General features: G+C 39.8%; 1 protein-coding gene across 3 annotated transcripts in view; it reads right to left on the bottom strand.

Annotated features, from left to right (window-relative positions):
* The window catches only part of KY (kyphoscoliosis peptidase), a 104,349-nt gene that overhangs the window by 23,425 nt on the left and 57,749 nt on the right, over positions 1-23,175 (bottom strand). For all 3 annotated transcript variants that reach the window (XM_044666697.1, XM_044666699.1, XM_044666698.1), the window contains one exon: positions 19,006-19,123. In XM_044666697.1, the coding sequence (XP_044522632.1) occupies positions 19,006-19,123 (118 nt within the window). The remainder of the gene's footprint in view (positions 1-19,005; positions 19,124-23,175) is intronic.

The raw sequence follows: 23,175 nt of genomic DNA, 5'->3' as shown, positions 1-23,175 counted from the left end.
CCTCCTCCTCCTCCTCCTCCTCCTCCTCCTCCTCCTCCTCCTCCTTCTCCTCCTTCTCCTTTGGTTTCATCTGTGAATTCCCTTGAGATAATGTGGTTTAATGTGGCTCGCTAGACTTTCAGGCCCAACCTTTTATAGAATTGATTCTATTTCAACTGCTTTTCATTCTTTTAAAAGACAATACTACTCACAATCTTTTGGCATATTCTTCTGTAGTATGTTACAAATGAATTTATATTCTATACTAGTGTTGCTTTCAGCTGCCATTTCTCTCTAATGTTTTCTGGCTATGGTAATTTCTGGGCAAACTTTTTAAAGAGGGGGCCAAAGGAAAGGAAATGCTCATCTGTCAATCTGTTTCTAAGACAACTCTTTCGAAGTTTCATTGTATTGTATCCTACTCGTTGTATTCGTTAGATTAAGAATAATATTGCGCAGTTGGATAGAACATTTCAGGGGGCTGCATCTGGCCCGCAGGCTATAGTTTGCCCATCACTGCCCTAGAGTCCAAGATGAAATGAACTTGGTCAAATTCTTTATTTGCCTCTCCAAAGAGAGCCTGACACCTATCCTTCTATCTAGTCAAAACTTTTTTTTGTCATTTCCCTTAATTTATAGGAAGAATTTGGTGTGGTTATTCTTTTAGTTGGGAAGGTTTCTTCTTTCACTTCCATGCTCTTTTGCAATAAAAATGTTCCAATGACCTTTTATTTTTATTTTTAATTACCCCATCCATAGTATCTTTTTCATTTTTATCTCTTTCTATATTTTTTGACTTACTCTGAAACAAATATTTATTTACTATTAAAAAGTCAGAATTATGGGGGCATGAAAACATATGTATTTGCACAAAACCACATTAAAATAGGTCTTTTTTTTCAGCCTCCATCCTGTTACATTCTAGGTTTATTTTATCTACTCTTCTGTCTCTGTTGGGGAGCTTCAGCCTTAAACAAGTTTCCTGGTCATTTATTCAGAAAGTACTTAGGTGAAGACATCAACCTAGTGAAGCCTGAGACCCTAGAAATGTAGGCTTGGGATGGGCTGGCTAATGCTCAGCCTCCTTGTCAAATAACTGAACTCCAGAAGTAGACACCATCAACACAACTCATCTGTGTCCCCACTGAGTTTGGCCATTGCTTCCAACTCCAATTTATTTTTTAATAAGCAAAGTCGTGCCCATTGCAGTAACTTAGCAGTTTCCTGGCTCATCTGATCCTGACAAGTTTTTCAGACTGCAGCTTTATCTCCTCTCCTGGCTTCGATCAAGTCATCACCAAGCCCTCTAATTACCAGCTACTGTGTCATCTGCCTGCTCCTGCCACGGAGGATGCCCTGCTGTGGAACTGCAATCAGTAGCACCTGCAGATTTGTACCGCCCATCCAGCTCTAGCTCATACTGGGCAGAGAGCACGAAAAATCATTTTGTGTTCGTCTTTGGGATACGTTAAATGATGACATCAAGCAGCCATTTTCCTTCCTGATTCTGTTTTAAGTGATTAGCCATCCGATAAAAGTGAATATCCCTTCACTCTTCCACTAGCCCATTCACCACATTGTGGAAGTAACCCTGAGTTCCTGGATGCTATGGATGGGGGAGAAAGGCTGGGAAGGTTTCAAGTACAGGCCCAAGAATGTGCTAAGGGCTGATCTCCAAGGGTCAGCTCTGTAGCTAATAAACTACAGTCTCTGACAATAATGATAGTAGCGCTAGAAACTGGACTGGTGACATCATTGGGACGGGGAACTCCCAGGTGAGGAAACTCCACCTACCAACGAAGGCTAGCACCTTCTCTACAATCTATCACCTCGGAGAGTTGGCTGGGACATGAAGAGGCTAAGTTACTTATTCAGGGTCTCATAGCAAGTCCAATAGATATTGGACTTGAACCCTTTCTTCTCATTTCTGAAGCTGGCTCTATTTACCCATAGCAGTTTGGCTCTCTAACCTTACCATGATACAATAATAATAAAAATGACAATTACTATTATTATTCTATTAGGCAGAATGCACCAGTGAATAGAAAGCAAGCCTTGAAATCAGAAAGACCTGAGTCCAACTCCTTTCTCTGATCCTGGGTAAGACCCAAAGTATGTTATTTACTCATTCGGTGCCCTAACAAATTCTTTAAACTAAGACTACAGTCTGCAGAGGGTAGCAGCTAGGTGGCACAGTGGATAGAATGCCAGGCCTGGAATCGAGAGAACTCACCTTACCAAGTTCAGTTTTGGCCTTGGACACTTACTGACTGTGTGACTCTGGGCAAGTAACCTAACCCTGCTTGCCTCAGTTTCCTCATCTGTAAGTTGAGCTGGAGAAGGAAACGACAAACATTCTAGTATCTTTGCCAAGAAAACCCCATGGACACGACTGAAAACAATTGAAGCACAACACAATGAGCAGAACAATAGTTTATCTGCATTAGGAAAAAGAGTTTCTTTCTTAGAAATTTGCTACGCCATTGAAATTACAGATCTGGGCCAACCAACATTTATATAGCTCTTTAAGGTTCACAAAGTGTTTTCCTCCCAATAACTGTGAAATGGAAATTAAAATACTGTTATTTTTCAAATAAGGAAACTGAGACCCAGAGAAGTTACTTGCCAAAAGTCACAATGGATGCCTTGGCTATTATTCTAAGGTAGGTCTTTTGATTCCAGATATAGTGCTCTTTCCTTTACCCAAATAAACTGGCACAGTCATGTGGGGATATTAGTGCCCCTGTTTTTCATGCCAACTATTTTTTTTTCCATCTCTCGAGTGACATAAACTGTGTTTCCTCCAGGAGTCAGTTCTGTAAGGGGGGAAGGATAGGAACAGAAATACAGGATGATCAGATTATACTTTTAGAATGGAGGGACCTTACTATTGAATTTAATCTTTCCTTTTTACTGATGAGGAAACTAAGGCACAAAGAGGTTAAATAACTTGCCCAATATAAATTCTTAGTGTTGAGCTGAGTCCACTTAACCCTCTAGAGAGCCACAAAAACAGACAGGAAGAAGAAGAAACAGAATGGTGTGAGGGCATAAAGACGATGCTGGCATATGGTATGGAAGCGTTTCTCTCCTGTTCTTGGCTTCTCCCTCCTCTACCTCGTGTGCTCCAGATACTCAGCTCTACTGTTGCTGCTACTGCAGAATGATGATGGACTTGTTTCAAAGTCACCACCATCCCTTCTGATGAGTCTTCCAGTGTGAACTTTGTGAATAGTTATTCTTTTCCCCTTCTAGTGGGGTACAGAATTCTTTCAGAGTTCATAGTGGAGGACTGTGTTAAACCAATATTTTCTCATATGATTCTCACAACAACCCTGTCAGGTAAGCGCTATTAATATTCTGATTTTATAACTGAGCAAGCTGAGGCAAAAAGGCAGAGTCTTGTCCAGGTTCACATATCTTGTAGACTTGAACTCGAGTTTTCCTGACTCTAGATTCAGTATTCTATCCACTATAACACTTAGCTACCTATTCCATTGTAGTGGAATTGCTGTCCGATTCCATGCACTGTGCCAGTCAAACATTTCAAGTGCCCTATTTACAGGCTGCTGGCACTCAGGATAGTGCTTCCTTTTTGGTTGTAGCAGTTTCCTCACTTTCCCCATAAGGACACACCAGATGGAAGTCTAAGAAGGTATCCTGGAAATATGCTGAGAAGCAGAGGGATATCGTCCTGGCATTTAAAAATTCTCTGCATGTAATTCATAAGTTAGATAACTAAGTAGGATTATAGGTCTAGCATCAGAAAGAACCACAGAGGCCAACTAGTCAAAACCCCTCATTTTTATAGGTAAGGAAACAAAAGAAAGAAAATTAAGTGACTTGCCTAAAATCAGAAAGGCAATAAGTAGCAAAGGCAGAATTAGAACCTGAGGCTCCAGAGTCAGTGTACTTTCCACTGTACCACATTATCTCTCTAGAATTGCAACTGTCTTCTGGATGGCAATAGCTGGATATCCCACCAGTGCTTCAAACTCCACTCATGTAAAATCAAATTCAGCCCTTTCCCCAAATCAATTTTACCTCCTGGCTTCCTTGTTACTATCAATAATAGTGCCAGCAATCCAGTTTTGAAGCTTCAGGCCATCTTTGACTTCTCCCTTGGACAATTGCACATATCACTTTAAATATGATGTTGAATGATGATATGAAATCTAAGAACAATGATGGCAGGTAACCAATTTCAGCACTGAGATGTGCTTGTCCATCAAGGCATGTGAATCCAAGATGGTTTCTGTGCTTGGGGGCCACTTGGCCTCAAGGAAGGAAGGTGGAACTATATTTATTATTGTCATGGAAGGATTAGGAGGTTTCTAGGTAAATGGGAACAACAGAGCTGAGACTTGCTTTGGCAGCAACAGCTGGTCCAGATTCTGTATGAATTTACACCACCATCACCAAGCAGCAAAGTTAGGTTGCAGCTGAGAGCGGAGGAAAGCTGTCAGCATCCATTGGGAGTTAGTGCCAGATGATAAACTCAGATTGTGTTCATCAAGAGTGGGTGCAAAGAAAAGAACTAGGACAACAGAAAATGGCCAGGGACACCCTGGTGCCTTTCTAGGGAGACAGCAAGAAGATGATGGAGTCAAGCAACAGAAAAAACACATCTGTGAAATCAGTATTCTGGATGAGAGAGAGAATGAGATGTAATGGACTGAACCTTGGACTGGGGAATAAGGGACTTGGTCTGGGTTCTTCTAGCATGTGAGACTTGGGCAAGTATTTTACTTCTGTGGGTCTGAGTTTCTTCATCTATAAAATGAGTGTGGACCAATTACACTCTAAGGCCTCTTATAGCCTTAAAATCCTGTAATACAATTTCATAGGGGGAGAAGATGGAAGAGTCATGCAGTAGATCTATAATACGCTGCTCTTTCTTCTATTGTAAGAAGGATGGCAGAAATGGCTTATATTGCCTTGAAGGTCACCTTCTCATATTCTATTTTAATCTCCTCCCTTTTGACTTCACACATATTTTTCCCACTACAGAAATAAATGCTGATATCGAGAACAATGAGTTTTGATTGCAAGAGTTTTTTACTCCCTTCATGGTCAATATTAAAACAGGCTGCTTGGATAGCTAATGGTCTTGCCTTTAATACTTGGCTTCTTCAAGAATCCATGGTCTCAACAATGCAGTTGGTTATTTCTTCCGTCAGCACACACTGAAATTTCTCCATACTTCAATAAAGTTTTCATTAGCTATGACTGAAAATACTTCTTATTTAGTGACCAACCCATTAGTAATACTTCTTCAAATTTAGCAGGCTGGCCCCTGGGAGAGAGACAGACTAAGTGCTACTAGACCTGTCCACATATCTTGGTAGAGCCTGTCAGAGCTTCGTCTCCACTGGAGTGGGTCTCAGGGACCCAGGGTCACCTCCTGACAATGATGAAGTACTGGAGTTTGACTTCAGACAGACAGTCAGGCAATAAGCCTGTATTAAATGCTCTAAGGGCCAAGCACTGTGCTAAGAGCTGGCAATACATAGAGAGGAAAACTATAGGCCCTGCTTTCAAGTAACTCACAGTCTAATGTCAAATTAATATTTATTTTATTATTGCATTAATTGATTATTATCATTATATTCTATTAATCATGATGTCATATTAATAAAAATGGAGTTTCTGGATGGAGGGAGATAATAGCCCCATAGATAATTCAGGTCGATCACATTTGGAACCCTGTATTTCATTCTGGGTTATCCAGAAGAGGGAAACCAAGATGGCAAGATAGCTAGAAACCTGTGTTATATGAGAAGAGGAAGAAGGAATAGTGGCTGCTTAGTCTAGAGAAGATACTTTGGAGGAACAAGATAGGTCTCTGTAGACTGAAGCGTTTCCATTTGGAAGTGGGATTAGAAACGTTCTATGTTTCTAGAAGGTAAAACTAGGGCCATGGGATAGAAGTTATAGGAAGACAGCATTAGACTCTAGGCAAGGAATATGTTTTTCTGAATTGTGATATTGGAAATTTGGGGGTCCTTGAACTAATTTTGAGGTTCCTGATCTAAACTTCCTGTGGACATTTAGATCTCTTTCAAACTACATTTCCCATGATCCCTCTTGTGTAATCAGGTGGGCAGGAAGTGTAATTACGTAACCAGGAGTATAAAGACTGAGGACGGCTTTGGTACTTCCTCTCTTTTTGGTGACTGGAGCTGAGCCAGGATGGGAGGAAAAAATAACAGGGCCCGTGTATTTTGAACTAACTCAATAGGCACATGGCTTCATTTTTCTAAATGGCTTTCAATAAACCCTTTGAAACCGTGATATTTTTAATTCTGTCTCTCTATATTAATTTTATTTCTTACTTCATTTCTTACCAGGCCTTGAAGCCTGGAAGATATGGGTTCAAGTCTTACCTCTGACCCTTATTGGTTATGGATCTCTAGGCAAATCAATGAATCCTTAAGTGCTGTAGGCAATTTAATAATCATCACTAACAATAATACTCATAATAACAACATAACAATAATGATAGCTAGGGGACTGGAGTTGGGAGGATCTGGGTTCAAATTTGGCCTCACACATTTCTTAGTTGGGTGATCCCGGGCAAGTCAGTTAACCCCCACTGCCTGACCCTTATTGCTTTTCTATCTTAGAATTGATGCTAATTCTAAGACAAAAGGTAAGGATTTAAAAACCAACCAATGCCCTTTCTACTGCCTCCTTAATCTTGCATTGGTCTCACCCTTGAAGAGGTCTGAAGAACTTGCAAAAGTTCAAGAAATGAATGATATGAAAATGTTTTGGTAATATTAATAGAGGACATTCTTTGGCTGATATAGGTCACTCCAGAAGTGGAAAATTAAAAAGAAGTTCTCTAGCATTTTGGCTGTGGTTGACTACAAGCAATCATGAAATGCATTTATAGTTCAATATCTGATTCATAAACATGAAGGAGTACTTCAGATATAATTGGCTAGTTTAACCACTTAGTGTAAAATGATAACTTCTGCAGCTAATAATTGCTCATATTTATAGAGCACAAACATGCATGCTTTCATGTTGATCATCATAACTATCCTCTGAGGTAGGGGGTGCAACTGTGAACAGTGCATAGACATCCCCCAATAGTTCTCTTCCTGGCCTCCTTTTTTTTTCTCTTGCCACACTTCTATAATGACCCTGATAGTGGCCTCCCCACCTTGCTAAATGAAGACGCCAGGGGAAATCTCAACCCCCCTGAGTTACCCTGTCAGTACTAATGGCCCAAAGTCCCATTCCTACAAGAGAGGAATCTGAATAGCAATTAGCTGACAATTCCCCAGTAGTCTCCCCACTATCCTGCAATAAGTCAGCACTCCCTGCAAGTTTAGGCTCCTTATTCCCTTCTCATAATATCTGGTCTTGTTAGACCCAGAAAAGAATCCTATAAAACCCTCCAGACTTTATTAATCAGGGTTCCCTATTCCAGTCAGGGTCCCATCAGGGTTGCCGATTCCATCCAGGTGTGAGCCAGTGAACCTGACCTGTTTCCATCATCCACCTTGACCATCCATCACACTGGAATTATGTTCCCTTAACAAAGTTAACTGGCTTTGCTATCTTGCTGTGTGCTCCGTATTTCCCCATACTGGACCTCGGTACCCTGAACCTTTCTAAATCTGTTGTTTTCTTGTTGAGTCATTTCAGTCACGTCCAACTCTTTTTGACCCTATTTGGGGTTTTCTTGGCAGATAGTAGAGTGGCTATCCATTTTTTTCTCTAGCTATTTTTACAGATGAGGAAATGAAGGCAAACAAGGTAAGGTTCCTTGCCTAGGGTTACACAGCTGGTAAGTGCCTGAGGCCAGATTTAAACTCAGGAAGGTGAATTTTCCTTGCTCTAGGTCCATCACTTTATCCACTGCACCATCTAGCTGTCCAAAACTCCATTGATTTGCACACTTTGATGATCTTATTCACTTCAGTGGCTTTAACTATCATCTCTGTTGGATAACTGAATTTATATCTAATATCTAATAATAACAAATATTGATTAAGCATTTATGTGTCAGGCTGTGTACTAGGAGTTAGGAATAAGAAGATAACAATAAAATAATCCTTGCCCTCAAGGAGCTTAAATTCTACTCCATCTCCACCTAACCTTTCCCCAAGGCTTCATTGCTGTATTCCTCTAGGTATCATTATCTAGATAGCATCTTCTATTCAACATGTTAAAAACTGAACTCATAATCACTCCTGAAACATCTCTCTCCCTAACATTTCTATTTCTGCTGGGGATGCTACTGAATCAGTTTTTGCAAAGCACTTTAGATATAGTCTATAATTTGAGACATATAACAACTCTACAAGGTACCACCATAGATGTTATCTTCATTTAAGATAAGAAAACTGAGGCTCAAAAAAGTTGTTACTTGTTCATGGTCCCATAGCTGGGGAGCATCAAACATGAAATTTGACCCCAGATCTTTATGACTCTAAGCCTACACTGTTATCATTATGCCATGACCTTGGTCACTCAAGTAGGCATGCCAGAGTTATCCTTCCCCTTTATTCTCCATATTCAATCAGTTGTCAAGTCTTGTTTATTTAACTTTCAAAATATCTAATGCCAGTTGGGGGATGTCTCATATTCTAATGACGAGCAAGTTATTTTAGTTTTATCTACTCTTAAATTTTTACCTTCCATTTTAGAATCAATACTATGTATTGGTTCCAAGGCAGAAAAGTGGTAAGGGCTAGACAAAGGGGGTTAAGTGACTTGGCCAGGGTCACAAAGCTAGGAAATATCTGACACTAGATTTGAACACAGGCCTGGTTCTTCAATCTCTAGGCCTGGTTCTCAATCCACTGCCCCTGAGCAGGTTATTTTTTAAAAAGTAACATGGAAAGACCCACCCACATGAAATTATGAAGAGCAAAATGAGGAGAAGCAAGAGAACATTTTATACAGCAACAGAAATATTATCTGAAGAACTATGAATGTCCACCTCTAGATATAAATAGAATATAAATAGAAACATACAAGACATAATTTGATATCTACATAATAGATCTATCTATCTATCTATATCTATATCTATATCTATATCTATATCTATACACATTTTTTTCAAATGATGCCTTCTCTAATATAGGGAGAGGAGGACAGGGAGGGAGATAGCTGGGAACTCTAATGTAACAATCAAACAAATTTAAACTGGAAAAAAATTCTATCCATCTCTCCCTTTTGACTTCCTTAGCCAATTTATTGCCTCTTATTTGGATAATGGCAGTAGACTCCTCCTTGTTCTGGCTCCTTATAGCATCTCTCCTGTCCAACTCATTGTCTACAGAGCTGCCAAAACAGTCTTATTCTGGCATGTGCCATAGGTTCCCCTACATGGGCCTAGGGCCACAGAGCTAATAAGTGACTGATGCCAGATTTGAATTCAGGTTCTCCTGGCTCTAGCCCTAGAGCTCTTTCCACTGCACTATCTAGCTGAATATATATCTATATGTGTGTAGATAATGTATGTATGTATGTCCTCATCAAAGAAATCAGAGCTCTGGCACATTAAATAAATGACCCTTTTCGATAAGAGAGGTATAAGGAAAGGGAGGAGCTCTATTATTCCTCAGGTTATCTTATGTTTGCTTTTCTGCATCTGGGATATATCCCTCTTCAGAATGTAAGTGCCCTGAGGGCAAGAAGCATTTTATATTTATTTTTGTAGCTTCTGTGTTTAGCAAAATGTCTGACAAAATAGTAGCCAATTAACTTGTTTGTTAAATTAAATTGAGTTGAGTAATCTTTAAAAAATATTGTGATAGTGCTCCTCTTTGATTCAAAATTATCAGTGGTTCTTGTTATTCAAAGTCAACATTTCCTACCAACATTCTACCTTATCTCAATCTCCTCCCTTTGTATGGCCTTTATTACAGCCATGCTGGAATAGTCGAGAATTCTTATTCTACCCTTTCCTATTTCCCTGACTTTGTGTCTTTCACCTTCTTCATGTCCACCCCCTCTTTTTATGGAATTTTTCCCCTATCTGCCCATTACTAGCCCTCTTTTGAAGGATCAAGTCAAGTCTGACCCCTATCTATGAAAACTTCTCTAATTACCTATGAAGTTTTATCTAATTTCCCTTTTCCACCCTCCCAGCTGAACATTCTTTCTCCCTTAGTGAATATATGCTAACTCTACTCTTTTAAAATTGTAAACTTCCCGAGGGCAAGAACCATGACTTATACTATCACTGTATTGCCCACATAGCAGGAATTTAATAATTGCTGACTTGAATTGAATCTCTATTTTTTTAGCTGAAAATAATTTATGTATGTTAGCCTTAGAAAAGATCTGTTTATGAGTCCAACCATAATTTTGTATTGCTTGTCATTGAGTATTTATTGAGCAGAGCAATGACCAAGTACCTGAATGAGGGAATGAAGCCAACACACAGCCTCTGTTCACACGAATTATGGCTTAATAATGCCATATTTTTTTACTGTGTTGTTAAGAAGTTAAAATCATCGCTAGGCAGGGCAAAGCATCAGATTAGTGGCTATGATAAAGAAAGAGCTAAATAGAAGGACCAATGTCATTGTTTAGTTTTATGTTTTAATCACCATGTTGGGAATGGAGAGTGACAATTGAAGACCTCTTTTATAGGTATGTTAGTTGATATAATAAGATTTTAGGTTTAAAATATTGCCATTAATTCTGAGTCTTCTTGGAAGAGGAGAGAGTTGAAATTCAACTTCAGGGTTTTTAAAAACCAAGCTGCTTGCTGAAATTAGTGGGTAATATTTTTTTAAATGCTGTATGATGATACCACTCTCTTGTCCAAGAATGTTTAGGGGCTACAAATTACTTGTAGGATAAAGAAGATTTAAAAAAATCTTAACTTTAGAGCTGGAAGAAACCTTGGAGGCCATCTAGTACAACATCACATTTTACAAATGAGGAAATTGAGGTTGAGAGAGGTTTTGTGACTGGTCCAAGGACATACAGGTTTTAAGTAGTATTGGAACCCAGGTTTTCTGACTCCAAACATGTCATTTTTTCCATCATATAATTTTGATGAACTTATGAACTCTTCTGCTTGACATTTCACAATTTAGCTCTAACTAATCTTTTTTAGAATTAGCTTTTTTGTTTTGTTTTTTGCTTCTACATTCCAGCCAAACTGCCCTACTGATCTTTCCAGTATACATCATTCCATAGCCCCATTTTGGACCTTTGAACAGGTTATTCCCCATTCCTGGAATGATCTCTTCCCTCACTTCTACCTCTTGGAATCTCTGTCTCCCTTTGGGGCTGAGCTTGTGCCCCATCCTTGTATGAGGCCTTTCCTGATTCTCTCATAGTTAATTCTTCCCAGTGTCCCCAAAGTACTTTCTAGTTAGCCTGAATGTGTTTTGTCTTGTCTGGGTGTGTATTATCTTGTTCTACTAGAAGGTAAGCTTTTTGAGGGTAGAGGTGGTTTCATTTTTGTCTTTGAATCTCTTAGCACCTAGGACAGTGCCTGGTACAGAGTAGATACTTAATACATGCTTATTGAATTCTAATGATAATGATGATGACTATTACCACAATCACTACCCTTTTCACTACCACTACTCCCACCACCACCACCACCACCACTACCACTATTACTATTCTTTTAACCCCTTACTTTCTGTCTATAGAATCATTACTGTATATATATATATGTATATATATATACACACCATATATATATGTATATACATAATGTATATATACACACCATATATATGTATATACATAATGTATATATATGTACACACCATATATATATGTATATACATAATGTGTATATATATGTGTATATATATACACACACATTACTTCCAAGGCAGAAGAGTGGTAAGGGCTAGGCAATGGAAGTTAAGTGACTTGCCCAGGGTCATACTGCTATGAAGTGCCTAAAGTCAGATTTGAACCCAGGACCTCCCAACTTCAAGCCTGGTTCTATCTACTTAGACACCTAACTGCCATTACTACTACTACTACTACTACTACTACTACTACTACTACTACTACTACTACTACTACTACTACTACTACTACTACTATCATTCCTACAACTACTATTACCACTACCAGTACTACTACTACTACTACTGTCACTGCTACTACTATTACTACTACCACCAGTACTGCTGCTGTTGTTGCTACTACTATTACTACTATGCAGAGCATAGTAGACAGAGATCTGATTTTAGTGTTAAGAATACCTGGATTTAAGTTCCACCTCTAACACATACTAACTGTGTATCTCTTGGCCCCTCTCAAAGATAGAGGTTCTTAAACCTTTTTTGGCTCATGGACCCCTTTGGTAGTCTGGTGGAGCCTTTCTCAGAATAATGTTTTAAACAATGAAAGGAAATGCTAAATTTCAGTTAGAGGTTTGTGAAAATGATGATGCATTTTTTCCATTTCAGTTCATGAACCTTTCTGAAACGTATGCATAGACCCTTAGGGATATACGTACTCCAGGTTAAGAGCATCTGTTCTAAGTTGGAGAGAAGTTGCTTGTCTGCAGTGGTAAAGAGAATTTTCTTTCTAGGAGCTCTCCCTACCTATAAAATCTGAGATGTCCCCTTGCAGAAGAAAATAGTCCTTTACAAAAGTCATACTTGGGACAAAGGTGTTCCTGCACAAGCTCTGATGGATCATAGCAAGCTGGAAAGATTTTACATATGTACGTTGTCCATCGACAATGGACTTGATATTGGTCTAGCTCAGTTTGGAGAAGTTTATCCCCACAGACCAAGACACGAGGTGATCTTTCTTCCCTACTGATGGCTTATGGAAATTGTCTCCTAAAGGTGTAGAAGAACCGTGCTGGGTACAAATGGAAGGAAGAATCCCAGTGATGAAATCCTAGCTCCCTAGTGCTGGGACTGTTTATTATATTAACCATGTAAACAGCTTTAGGCTCATGGAATAATGGACCAGAATCTGATCTGTGGTAGCAAGAACTCCCAGGAAGCACATAGAATTTGGCCTATTAGTGGTAAACATCATGGATTTATGGAAAGTTATGTTGGAAAAATCTCCATAGCTCATGGAGCTAGAGAAACATTAAGAGGTGAAGAGAATGCTGTGAAAACCGAATCAAAACGACAGGAGACTGAAGGGAATTAAGCAAGGCTCTAGACAGGGAACTAGACAGAATCAATTCCAACTGTGGGCAACAGAGGCAAAATGGAAGGAATTAAAACCTGACAGCCGAGAATATGAACAAATTTGGCCTCGCAATTTTAAGACAAAAGAATTAACAGAAAACACATTTATTATTTGAAAAGGAAGACAAGGAAATGAATGATGTTGCTGGAATATCTGAATTCTCCACTGAAGTGCTTCATTAAGTCAGCTTTTAATGAGAAAATGCAGGTAGGACCATTAAGAAGTAATGATGGCCTTGTAAATACAACTCCTGCTAAAAGGCTACTTTGGCAGTTGAGCAGAGATAAATCAGCTGATCTGGATTATATATGTATCTTGGGTTATTAAGGGATTAGCTAATGAATTTGCCAAACCTCTGGCAGTTGTTTTTAAGTAAAAAAAAGAATGAAGAAGGTGATGCATAAATAGCTGGTGGTATTGAGCTAAAAAAACAAAGGAGGAAGCCTAGCAACTATGGATTGACTTTAAGATTCTCTGGGTGGGATGGTAGAAAGCATGTTAGATGCAGAGTTGGCTGGACCTGTGTTCAAATTCTGTCTCTGATGCCACCTGTGTGACTTTGAGCTATACCTACCTGGACCTCAGTTTCCTCATCTGTAAAACAAAGAGGCTTGGATTGGATGGTCTGTAAGGTCCGTCCTTTCCAACTCTGAATCTATGATATCTATGGTACGTACTAAGCAGAAGACAAATTTAAAGCATGAAAAATAAATAATAGAATATTTTGTGATCAAATGAGATAATATTTGTAAAAGGCACTTAGAGTGCCTGGCACATAGAAAGTGCTATGTAAATGCTTCCTCCTCTTTCCCTTTCCTTTCTCCTTCTCTTTGATGACAATTTATAGATAAAAATGGTTCCATTGTCAAGCCTTTGGCCCAGGAAATCAATGGATTAATCAATCAACAAGTGTTTACGAAGCACACCGTCTCTGAAGGACACTGTGCTAGGTGTGGGATACAAATACAAAGAATGAAGTCAACCCCACTCCCCAGGAATTTACAACCTAATGAGGGAGACAAGAAGTACAGATGTACCACATAAATACAAATATGTACAAAGTAGTTAAACACAAGGTAATTTGAGGAGGACTCTAGCAATGACTAGAATCAAACTAGAATTCAAGCAGAAAATGTTGCCTGAGATGCACCTTAAAGGAAAACAAAAACTGTATTAGGAAAAATTCAGGATGGGGTGTGTTTCAGGTATGGGAGGTTGCCAGGGGTTTGGGCAGGGTGGGGGGGGGACAGCTAGTACAAAGACATGGTGTCAGGGGATGGAGTTCTCTGTAAAAGGAGCGGGGAGAAAGTTGGTTTGACTAGATCAGGATGGGGATATGGTAAAGCTAGAAAGATGAGTTTGAGACTGGTTGTATGAGGCTTTAAAAGATAAACAGAGGCATTTAAAGGAAGCTACTGTAGTTGACTGAATAGAAGTAAGAATCTTAACATCATCCATTCCTTTAGGATAGTTATTTTTTGAGCACTAAAGAATTATTGAGCAAATGTAGCCAAATGCCAAATAATAATGCTCAAAGTAATTAGCAGCTGGGTCAGCCAAGAAGAATGTTTGAAGCTCAGAGTAGAATATGATAAAATAAGGAAATTAGCTTGGAGTAGAGAAAATTTGGGGAGGGAGAGTTGGGATTCTGCCATAGTCTTGAGATGTTTGAAGAGTTGTCATATATGGATGTAGGGTCAGACATGGTCTCTGTGGTTCTGCTGGGATCCATTCAAAGTCATGAACCTTCCTGAAATTTATGCATTGACCCTCAGGTATATGTGGACCCCAGATTAAGGGCCTCTGTTCTAAGGCTATAAGTTTTAGAAAAGATGCTTCTCTGCAAGGTAAAGAAGCAAAGAGAACTTAAAAGGAATTAGGAAAAAAATGTTGGTTGTAGGGAAGAAGATTTTGGCTGGATATAGGAGCCATGAATTTTTGAGCCATGAAAGGAGTTAAAGAATGTTATGTTCTGCCTTGGGAAGAAGTAAGTGCCCTTCTTTGGAAGGGTAAGAGGTGAGTTCAAAAGGAGGCTGACTCAACCACTCAAGATATTTGCTAAAGTAGCCGGGCACTAGGTAGGAACTAGTCTCAAGACCCCTAAGGTCCCTTCCAAAGATTTTACTTAGAAATTCCCAATCATGAGCCCTTAGAAATGATACAGGATTATAGAAATAAAATCATGAATCTAAAGTCTTCCCACCATGGTTCATTAAAAAAATTTTTTAAACCCTTACCTTCCCGCTTAGAATCAATACTCTGAATTGGCTGTAAGGTAGAAGAGCGATAAGGGCTAGGTAATGGGGGTTAAGTGACTTGCCCATGGTCACACAGCTAGAAAGTGTCTGAGGCCAGATTTGAACCTAGGACCTCCAATCTCAAGATCTGGCTCTCAATCCATTGAGTTACCCAGCTGTCCCCTCCCCACAGTTCATTTTAAGGTTCATTCTAGACTCTTAGAAGACAACCAGACATATTTTTTAAATACATATGTCAAAAAGGTTGGTAGAAATAAAATTAGGACCATCAAGCACCCCTGCTCCAAGGTATGTCCTCCTTGAATCTTCTAGAAAAAGGTGACCAGAAACATTCTTTAAATACATATGGCAAAATGTCCAGGAGGAAAATCCCTTTTTTATTATCTGGCAAGGAGTGATCCATAGCAGATGAAAGTACTAGGCAGAGAAGCATTTAATCTTTGTTGGTTTTTATGCAATCTTAGAAAAGGCCAATAGCAACTAAAGAGCCAGAACATATAGTATCTAGCATGGGAAGGTAGAAAGTCAATATTAGATAAGGAAGGTTATCTTCTAAGATTGTTTATTAAAACTTACCATTTTCAAATAAGCAAGCTCTGATGAAAAGCCTCAAATTCAAAACAATGCACTAAGGGTATGGGGCAAGCCAGAGAGCTTGGCAAGTCCTAAATCCAGATCAGTCAATACTAGTCCTACAAAGCTGACAGGGCTCAAGAGGATGAACAGGAACACAGTGCATTATTCACTGATCATCATCTAAGAAGTGGTGACTACATGTCAGACACTTCCATGTGCTGTGGAGGATACAGGACATGTATAAGACATCACCCTTGGTCTAGTCTTGGTGGGGAGCTAAGGCTAATACACACAGTTAACTACAGAAGACAGAAAGTAATGAGGGAAAATGAGTGGAAGTGGAATTAAGTTCTGTGCAATTTCACAGGCAAGAGAGATCAGGGTGGTGTGGAGAGCTTATGTATAGAAGGTTGCATGGAGGAGGTGGGACTGGATCTGGGCTTGAATTATAGGTAGAAATTAGATAGACAGTAAAGAAGTAAAGGGGCAGTTAGGTGGTACAGTGGATAGAGTACTGGGTTGGGAGTTGAGACCTGAGTTCAAATCTGGCCTCACACACTTATAATCTAAGTGACCTTGGACAAGTCACCTTACCCTGTTTGTCTCAGTTTCCTTGGATGTCAAATGAGCTGAAAAAGGAAATGGCAAACCACTCTAGCATCTTGGCCAAGAAAACCCCAACCAGGGTCATGAAGAGTCAGATTTAATTGAAATAATTGGACAACATTCCTCTACCTAGCCTAGTAATTAGGAGTCACACAGTAGGTGCTAAATAAATGATTGTTGATTGACTTTAGCCTATTCTACTTCTTCCTCTTCCCTGGTATCTTATTGTCACTACCATTTGGAACACGACAATATAAATGCCAAGGGACCTGGAGTGTCCAAGAAGGCTATACAATATTACCAACAAAAAACTAGCATGAAATACATTACTAAGGATGTGGATGACCAGATAAGCAGGGGGGCTGGTCATATATGGCAAAAGAAAGGCAACGGGGCAGCAGGGTGCTCAATGGATAGAGAGCTAGGTCTGGAGTATAGAAGACCCAGGTTCAAATCTGGCCTTTGACACTTCATAGTTGAGTGTCTCTGGGCAAATCATTTCTCCCTGTTTGCCTCAATTTCCCCATCTGTACATTGAATTGGAGAAGGAAATGGCAAACCACTCCAGTATCTTTGCCAAGAAAAACCCAAATGGAGTCAAAAAGAGTTGACACAACTGAAACTGAATGATAAAAACGAAGGGAATGTGAACAGAAGCAAGGAACAGGCAGGAATATGCTGGGTATATTTGGAGGGCATTGAGTAGGTCTAGACTAGGCAGTTCATAATGTAATTTATTTATTTATTTTTAATCCTTACTTTCCGTTTTAGAATCAATACTTTGTGTCGGTTCTAAGGCAGAAGAGCAGTAAGGGCTGGGCAGTGGGGGTTAAGTGACTTGCCCAGGGTCACACAACTAGGAAACGTAATGAAATTTAAAAGGTAGATTGAGATAGAAAGGTGTTGGTGTGGGGAGGACTTAGAAATTCCACCTTTGCAACTTACAGATGAGGCAAATGAAGTCTAGTGAGAGGTAATGACCTGACAAAGGTTGCAGCAATGACTAAAAGCAATCCAGGATATTCTGAGGGACTGATGAGAAAGGATGCTATCCACATCTAGAGAAAGAACTGAGGGAGCAGAAATCCAAAAGAAAACATATGATTGATCACTTGTTTATTTGGGTATATGATTTGGGGTTTTGGTTTTAAAGATTACTCTAATCTGTGACATTATAGATTTTAGGAACTTGTGATGTGAACCTCCTTCCAACAACGTGTATGATAAAATGGCTAGTCTTACTGAACTTTATGGGGCAGTGGGAGGGGGGCTATCTCACCAAGGATGTATGTGACTCGAACCTATCTTTTCCTGTCTTCAAATCTGGCCCACTCTGAACTAAGGCCTACTGTCTCTCAAGATTGAGGTACTAGAAATAAAATTTAAACTAAGGGGAAAAAAAAGAAAAGATCATTACAAAACTGAATACTATGGAACTAGGTTTCGAGAGATAACATAGGTATAACCCAATGAAATTGCTTGTCAGCTCTGGGAGGAAAAAGGGGTGGGAGATAAGAAGAAGTGTGTAACCATGGGAAAACATTTAAAAATAAAAGAAAATCTAAAAGTAAAAAAGGGTTGCTACAGTAGTAATAACAGCAATAGCGAGGGCCCACAGTTTTACTTAATAAGAAATCCCTGGGTAGATGAGGAAATTTATTTAGATCACATTGGCTCTAAATAGATGGTTTTCTTAAACCAACCCTTATAAACAAGCACCAAGATGTACCACACCAAGCAAGGCTCCAGCTCTCTGTAACTAGATCACGGTCACTGAGTGAGGGGTCTGGCAAGGGCTTTCCATTCCTTGGGCCTTCCTTGTTTGTACCCCACGCAGAGTGGTAGAGGGCTCTTTCCAGGGTCTTTTAAAACAGAACCAAAGAGGCTCTGATGAGAGCACCATTTTTAATTATTCACCTTTCCCCCACTGCCAAAGCTTTCCAGGTAGGAGACCTTTTGTTTCCCCAGGAGGGCCACTGGGCCAGAACGGAGGACAGCTTTTCACACTAGGCCTTGGCTGTCTGTAGATACCGGCTCTCACGTTTCCAGACCTGCCATTCTTTTAACCTTCAGTTCCACAGAGGCCCAGAGAATGAGGGGGGGGGGAAGCCTTTTATAACCAAATTATCTCTGTGTATTCATCTGCCATTATGTTAATGCAATGTGAAGCTCAGCAGATGGCACAAAGTAAATTATGCTGGTGGAAAAAGAGAGAGGGAGAGAGCAAGAGAGAGAGAAAGAGAGAGAGAGAAATTGACCTTTTCAGGACTCGTTCAGATTCCAAAGCCGAGTTTGCAAACTAAAGTTTCAAGCCTTGGCACCAAGGCAGACAGTGATTTACAAGGGGCAGCTGAGGATAGGGTTAGTAGCTTTGGGAGTCTTCTCCCGGGGCCTTGGTTTTTCTTGGCTTTTCACCTACCTGCACATTTTCTCAAAGAGTTCCGCATACCCATCACAGTTGCTCTTCTGGCTCTGTAGGATGTCAGTGGGCTTGTAGGACCGGCGGTCCTTCTCCTGGGCAGCCACAATATCGTACTCTGTGGGGACAGAGGTGGAGAAGAAGCCTAAGAGGGAGGAAGACAGGTTCCTCCTCCCCAAAGAGGAACATGGGCCCCCTTTCCATCAGATTCCATCAGGACAGCTCCAATCATCTGGCAATTAATTGGTTGGCTCTTACAGCTGTGATCCTAGGGAGGGGGCTTCTCTTCTTCTAAAGGAAACTTTCATCTGTTTTGCCACTTAGATCTTGGAGGGACAGTTGGTGCATTGGGAATGGTGACATGGCCAGTATTAGATATGGGTTAGTAGTGGGACTTGAATGCAGGTCATGCTGATTCCCCATTACCACAGCACCGGCTCATTAATATTTCTGCTTTAAAAAAACAAACAAAAAAAACCTTTTTTTAATTGAAGGTGGGCCAACCTGAAACATATTTCATAAATTCCTCTTCTTTCTGTTTCCATTTGGCTTGGTTTCCACGGGAACCTAGATTTGGGAGGCCACTGCACTGTGATTAGCACACTCACCAGAACAAAGGCAGATGTAGAAGAAGGAAAGGCAATTTGGGGCAGCCTAGGAGTCTTCTTATGAGTATTTTCAGTAAAAGTTTGGAGGGGGAGAGAGATTAAAATAGAATTTGGAGACTGTAGATTTCAGTTACACCTGCTCACTTTCCCAAACCTCCCAACCATGTCATATTTAAAGCTGGCTACTGAGGTAACACAGCAGATAGCGTGCTGGGGCTAGAGTCAGGAAGACCTGAGATTAAATCTGACCTCAATACACTTACTAACTGTATGACCCTGGACAAGTCACTTCACTTTACTGGCCTCAGTTTCCCAATTTGTAAAATGAGCCAGGGAAGGAAATGGCATACAACACAGGCATTTTTGCCAAGAAAACCCTAAACAGGGTCACGAAGAGTTGGACACCACTGAAATGACTGAATAACAACCACAACAATCTGGAAAATCAGTTCCTATGGACTCTGCCCCTATTAGACTAAACCAAAGGAGATGGAGGGCTCTCCAGACTGGATGGGTAGTGCAGCATGTGGGAACCACCATGGGCTCCTGGGACCTGTGCATGCGGTCTTCTGCTGAGGGCTTCTGAGTGTGTGTCAAAGAAAGGAAAAATAGATTCCCAGGGAATGCAAATCAAGCTATGAAATCGTAAGCCTGGGGACCAAAGTGTTCTTGCTCTGTCATTAACCACTAGACCCAGAGATTGATTCCCACTCTTCTAAGATTGCTGCTATGAGGGCAGTTGAATAGTTGAATCCTCATAATTTCCAAATGGAAGGAGAAATCTGCCCCTGAATGGAATATCTCAGTGATGAGGGGCTCATTGGAACATAGTGCAGTGTGCCGGGAAACCCTTTGATCGGACGAATGGCTTCTAGCCCTGGTCCTATGCCAAGACTGGAGGTCTTGGTGATTTGTTTTTAAAAGTGACATTCTCATCATGAAGGCTAAAACTATCCTCCAGGAGACCCTGCAATCAGCTGATGTATAGAAGGAATCACTGGGAAACAGGGCTACTGTGGGTAGAATATACATATCTATAAGAACATGAATGAGTATGAATTTATATACATGTATGTTTGAATGACCCTATGCCTGTGTGCATCTCTCTATGTAGAGGTATGAATGCAGCTGAGGGCCAATGTGTACATGAGTGCATATTTGTATATATGTAGACAAACAAATCCCGGGTCCAGTCCCTGTCTCTAAATGTGTATATCAGTTTTTTTGCTCAGTCAATTCTGTGACCCCATTTGGGGTTTTCTTGGCAAAAGATACTGGAATGGTTTGCCATTTCCTTCTCCAGCTTATTTTAAAGATGGGGAAACTGAGGCAAATAGGGTGAAGTGACTTGCCCACAGGGATACAAAGTAAATGTTTAAGGCTGAATATGTATTTATCTCTAAATATGCATTTGCTTAGAAGAAAGAATGGTATTAGCAACAGTAGCTAAAATTTATATATCTCTTACTATATGCCAGATGTGGTACTAAATGTTTTACAGTTAATGCCTCATTTGATCTTCACAACCCTGGGAGGTAGGTGCTTTTATTATCTCCATTTTACAGATGAGAAAATTGAGGTAAACAAGGGTTAAGTGACCCAATAGAATAGAGAGAGAGCTGGGCTTGGAGTCAGGAAAATCTGATTTCAAATCTCACTTCTAACACTTATTACCTGAGCGATTCACCAGCCTCAGTCTCTCTTGGCAGCAAGGACTGTAGGCTTGCACTACCATGTCTGATGGTTGAGTAAGCTTTTGCTAACCTTTCACCAACCTCCCATCTTGGAAATGGAATTCTCCCTTGTGCTTTTGTCTCCCTGAAGGAAGGATGAAGAAAAAATGAGACCCTGAATTTGGTTGTGATAGCCAGATACACACACAGGGAAAGTTATAGCTAGTTCCTGACTGATGAAATCATGGGGTATGGTCAAGGGAGTGTGAATGATTAAGTGCCAAACCTCTCTAAGCCAACATAGACAGTCCCAGACTTACATTTGTTCTGACCAGTAAAGAAGCAAAAGGACTGACTATACTGAGTCCATGGTGTCCTACAAAGTCAAGGCAAGAAGCACTTTTTAAGGAGCCAGTATGTGCCAAGTACTGTGCAAAAACATGCCCTGCCCTTGAGTAGCTCTCAATCTAATGTTAATCTAGATTATAAATTCCCGATCACCTCCAACTCTTTCCTTATTCCCCTTAATAATCACTCCTAAATACCACTATTATAGACTTTGCCTCTCATTCTAATTTGTCGGAGCCTTAGAATCCTGACTCTGTTACTCCGTGAGAGCTATCCCTCCTGGCTTCATTTGAAAATGAAGCAAAATTGCTTAGCACGTCATCAAATGCCTTTATGTAAAGTCACTGATAAAAATATAAATAAAGACCAAGGGCAGATTCTGGCAGTATTTTACTAGAAACATATCTCTAAATGGACACGTGGCCATTGATGACTTTTCTGAGGATAAAAATACATATATTAGCCATCTGACAAAGGTTGGGAGGAAAGTACTGAGATATAGTTTAGATTCAGAAGACTTTTGTAGGCTGCTCTGGGGACATAATTCCCTCATTAAAGCAATAAAACAGCTACTAGCGACCATGATAATTTTCTATACTGAAGACTAGATTTGGAAGGACATTTGTCCTTTTTAGAAAGAACATACATCATCACAACAGGAGGCATCTATTTTTAAAAAATCCTTACCTTCCATCTTGGAATAAATACTGTGTAATTGCTTCCAAGGCAGAAGAGTGGTAAGGACTAGGAAATGGGGGGTGGGGGAGAGCAGTAAATGACTTGCCCAGGGTCACATACTTAAAAGTGTCTGAGGTCAGAATTGAATCCAGAAATGCCTTGCTTTTAGGCCTAGCTCTCAATCCACTCAGCCATCTAATTGTCTCCCAGGAGGTAGCTATTAACAAAAAGCATGCTATTTATTTTTTTTGGGGGGGGAGGGAGAATTTCTTCTTTTTTAATTTAAATTATTTTTTCAATGACATGTAGAAACAATTTTTGACAATTGTTTTCTGACATTTTGCAATTCAGATTCTTTCTCTCTCTCCCTCCACCTCCCTGAGATGATAAATAGTCTTATAGAGGTTATATCAGTGAAAAACATGCTATTTAAAAGAAAGGTTCTAAGTTAGTGTATGATAAACCCAAAGATCCCAGCTTTTGGCACAGGAACCCTCTATATGACAAAAATTGCTGAGAAAATTGGAAAAAATTTTGGGAAAATTAGGTTTAGATTAGGTTCTCACACTCTATACCAAGGTAACTTCAAAATGGGTAAATGACTTAAATATAAAGAAGGAAATGATAAGTAAATTGGGTGAACATAGAAAAACCTAACAGGTTTATGGGAAAGACTTTAAGACCAAGCAAGAGATAGAGAACATTACAAGATGTAAAATGAATAATTATGATTACATTAAATTAAAAAGGTTTTGTACAAACAAAACCAATGTAACTAAAATTAGAAGGGAAGCAACAAACTGGGAAAAATTTTTATAACAAAATTTTCTGACAAAGGCCTAATTTCTCAAATATGCAAAGAA

The sequence above is a fragment of the Gracilinanus agilis genome, chromosome 3 (assembly GCF_016433145.1).
Source record: "Gracilinanus agilis isolate LMUSP501 chromosome 3, AgileGrace, whole genome shotgun sequence".
Lineage (NCBI taxonomy): Eukaryota > Metazoa > Chordata > Mammalia > Didelphimorphia > Didelphidae > Gracilinanus > Gracilinanus agilis.
Note: the sequence above shows the minus strand (reverse complement) of the source record. Positions and strands in the feature narration are given on the sequence as shown.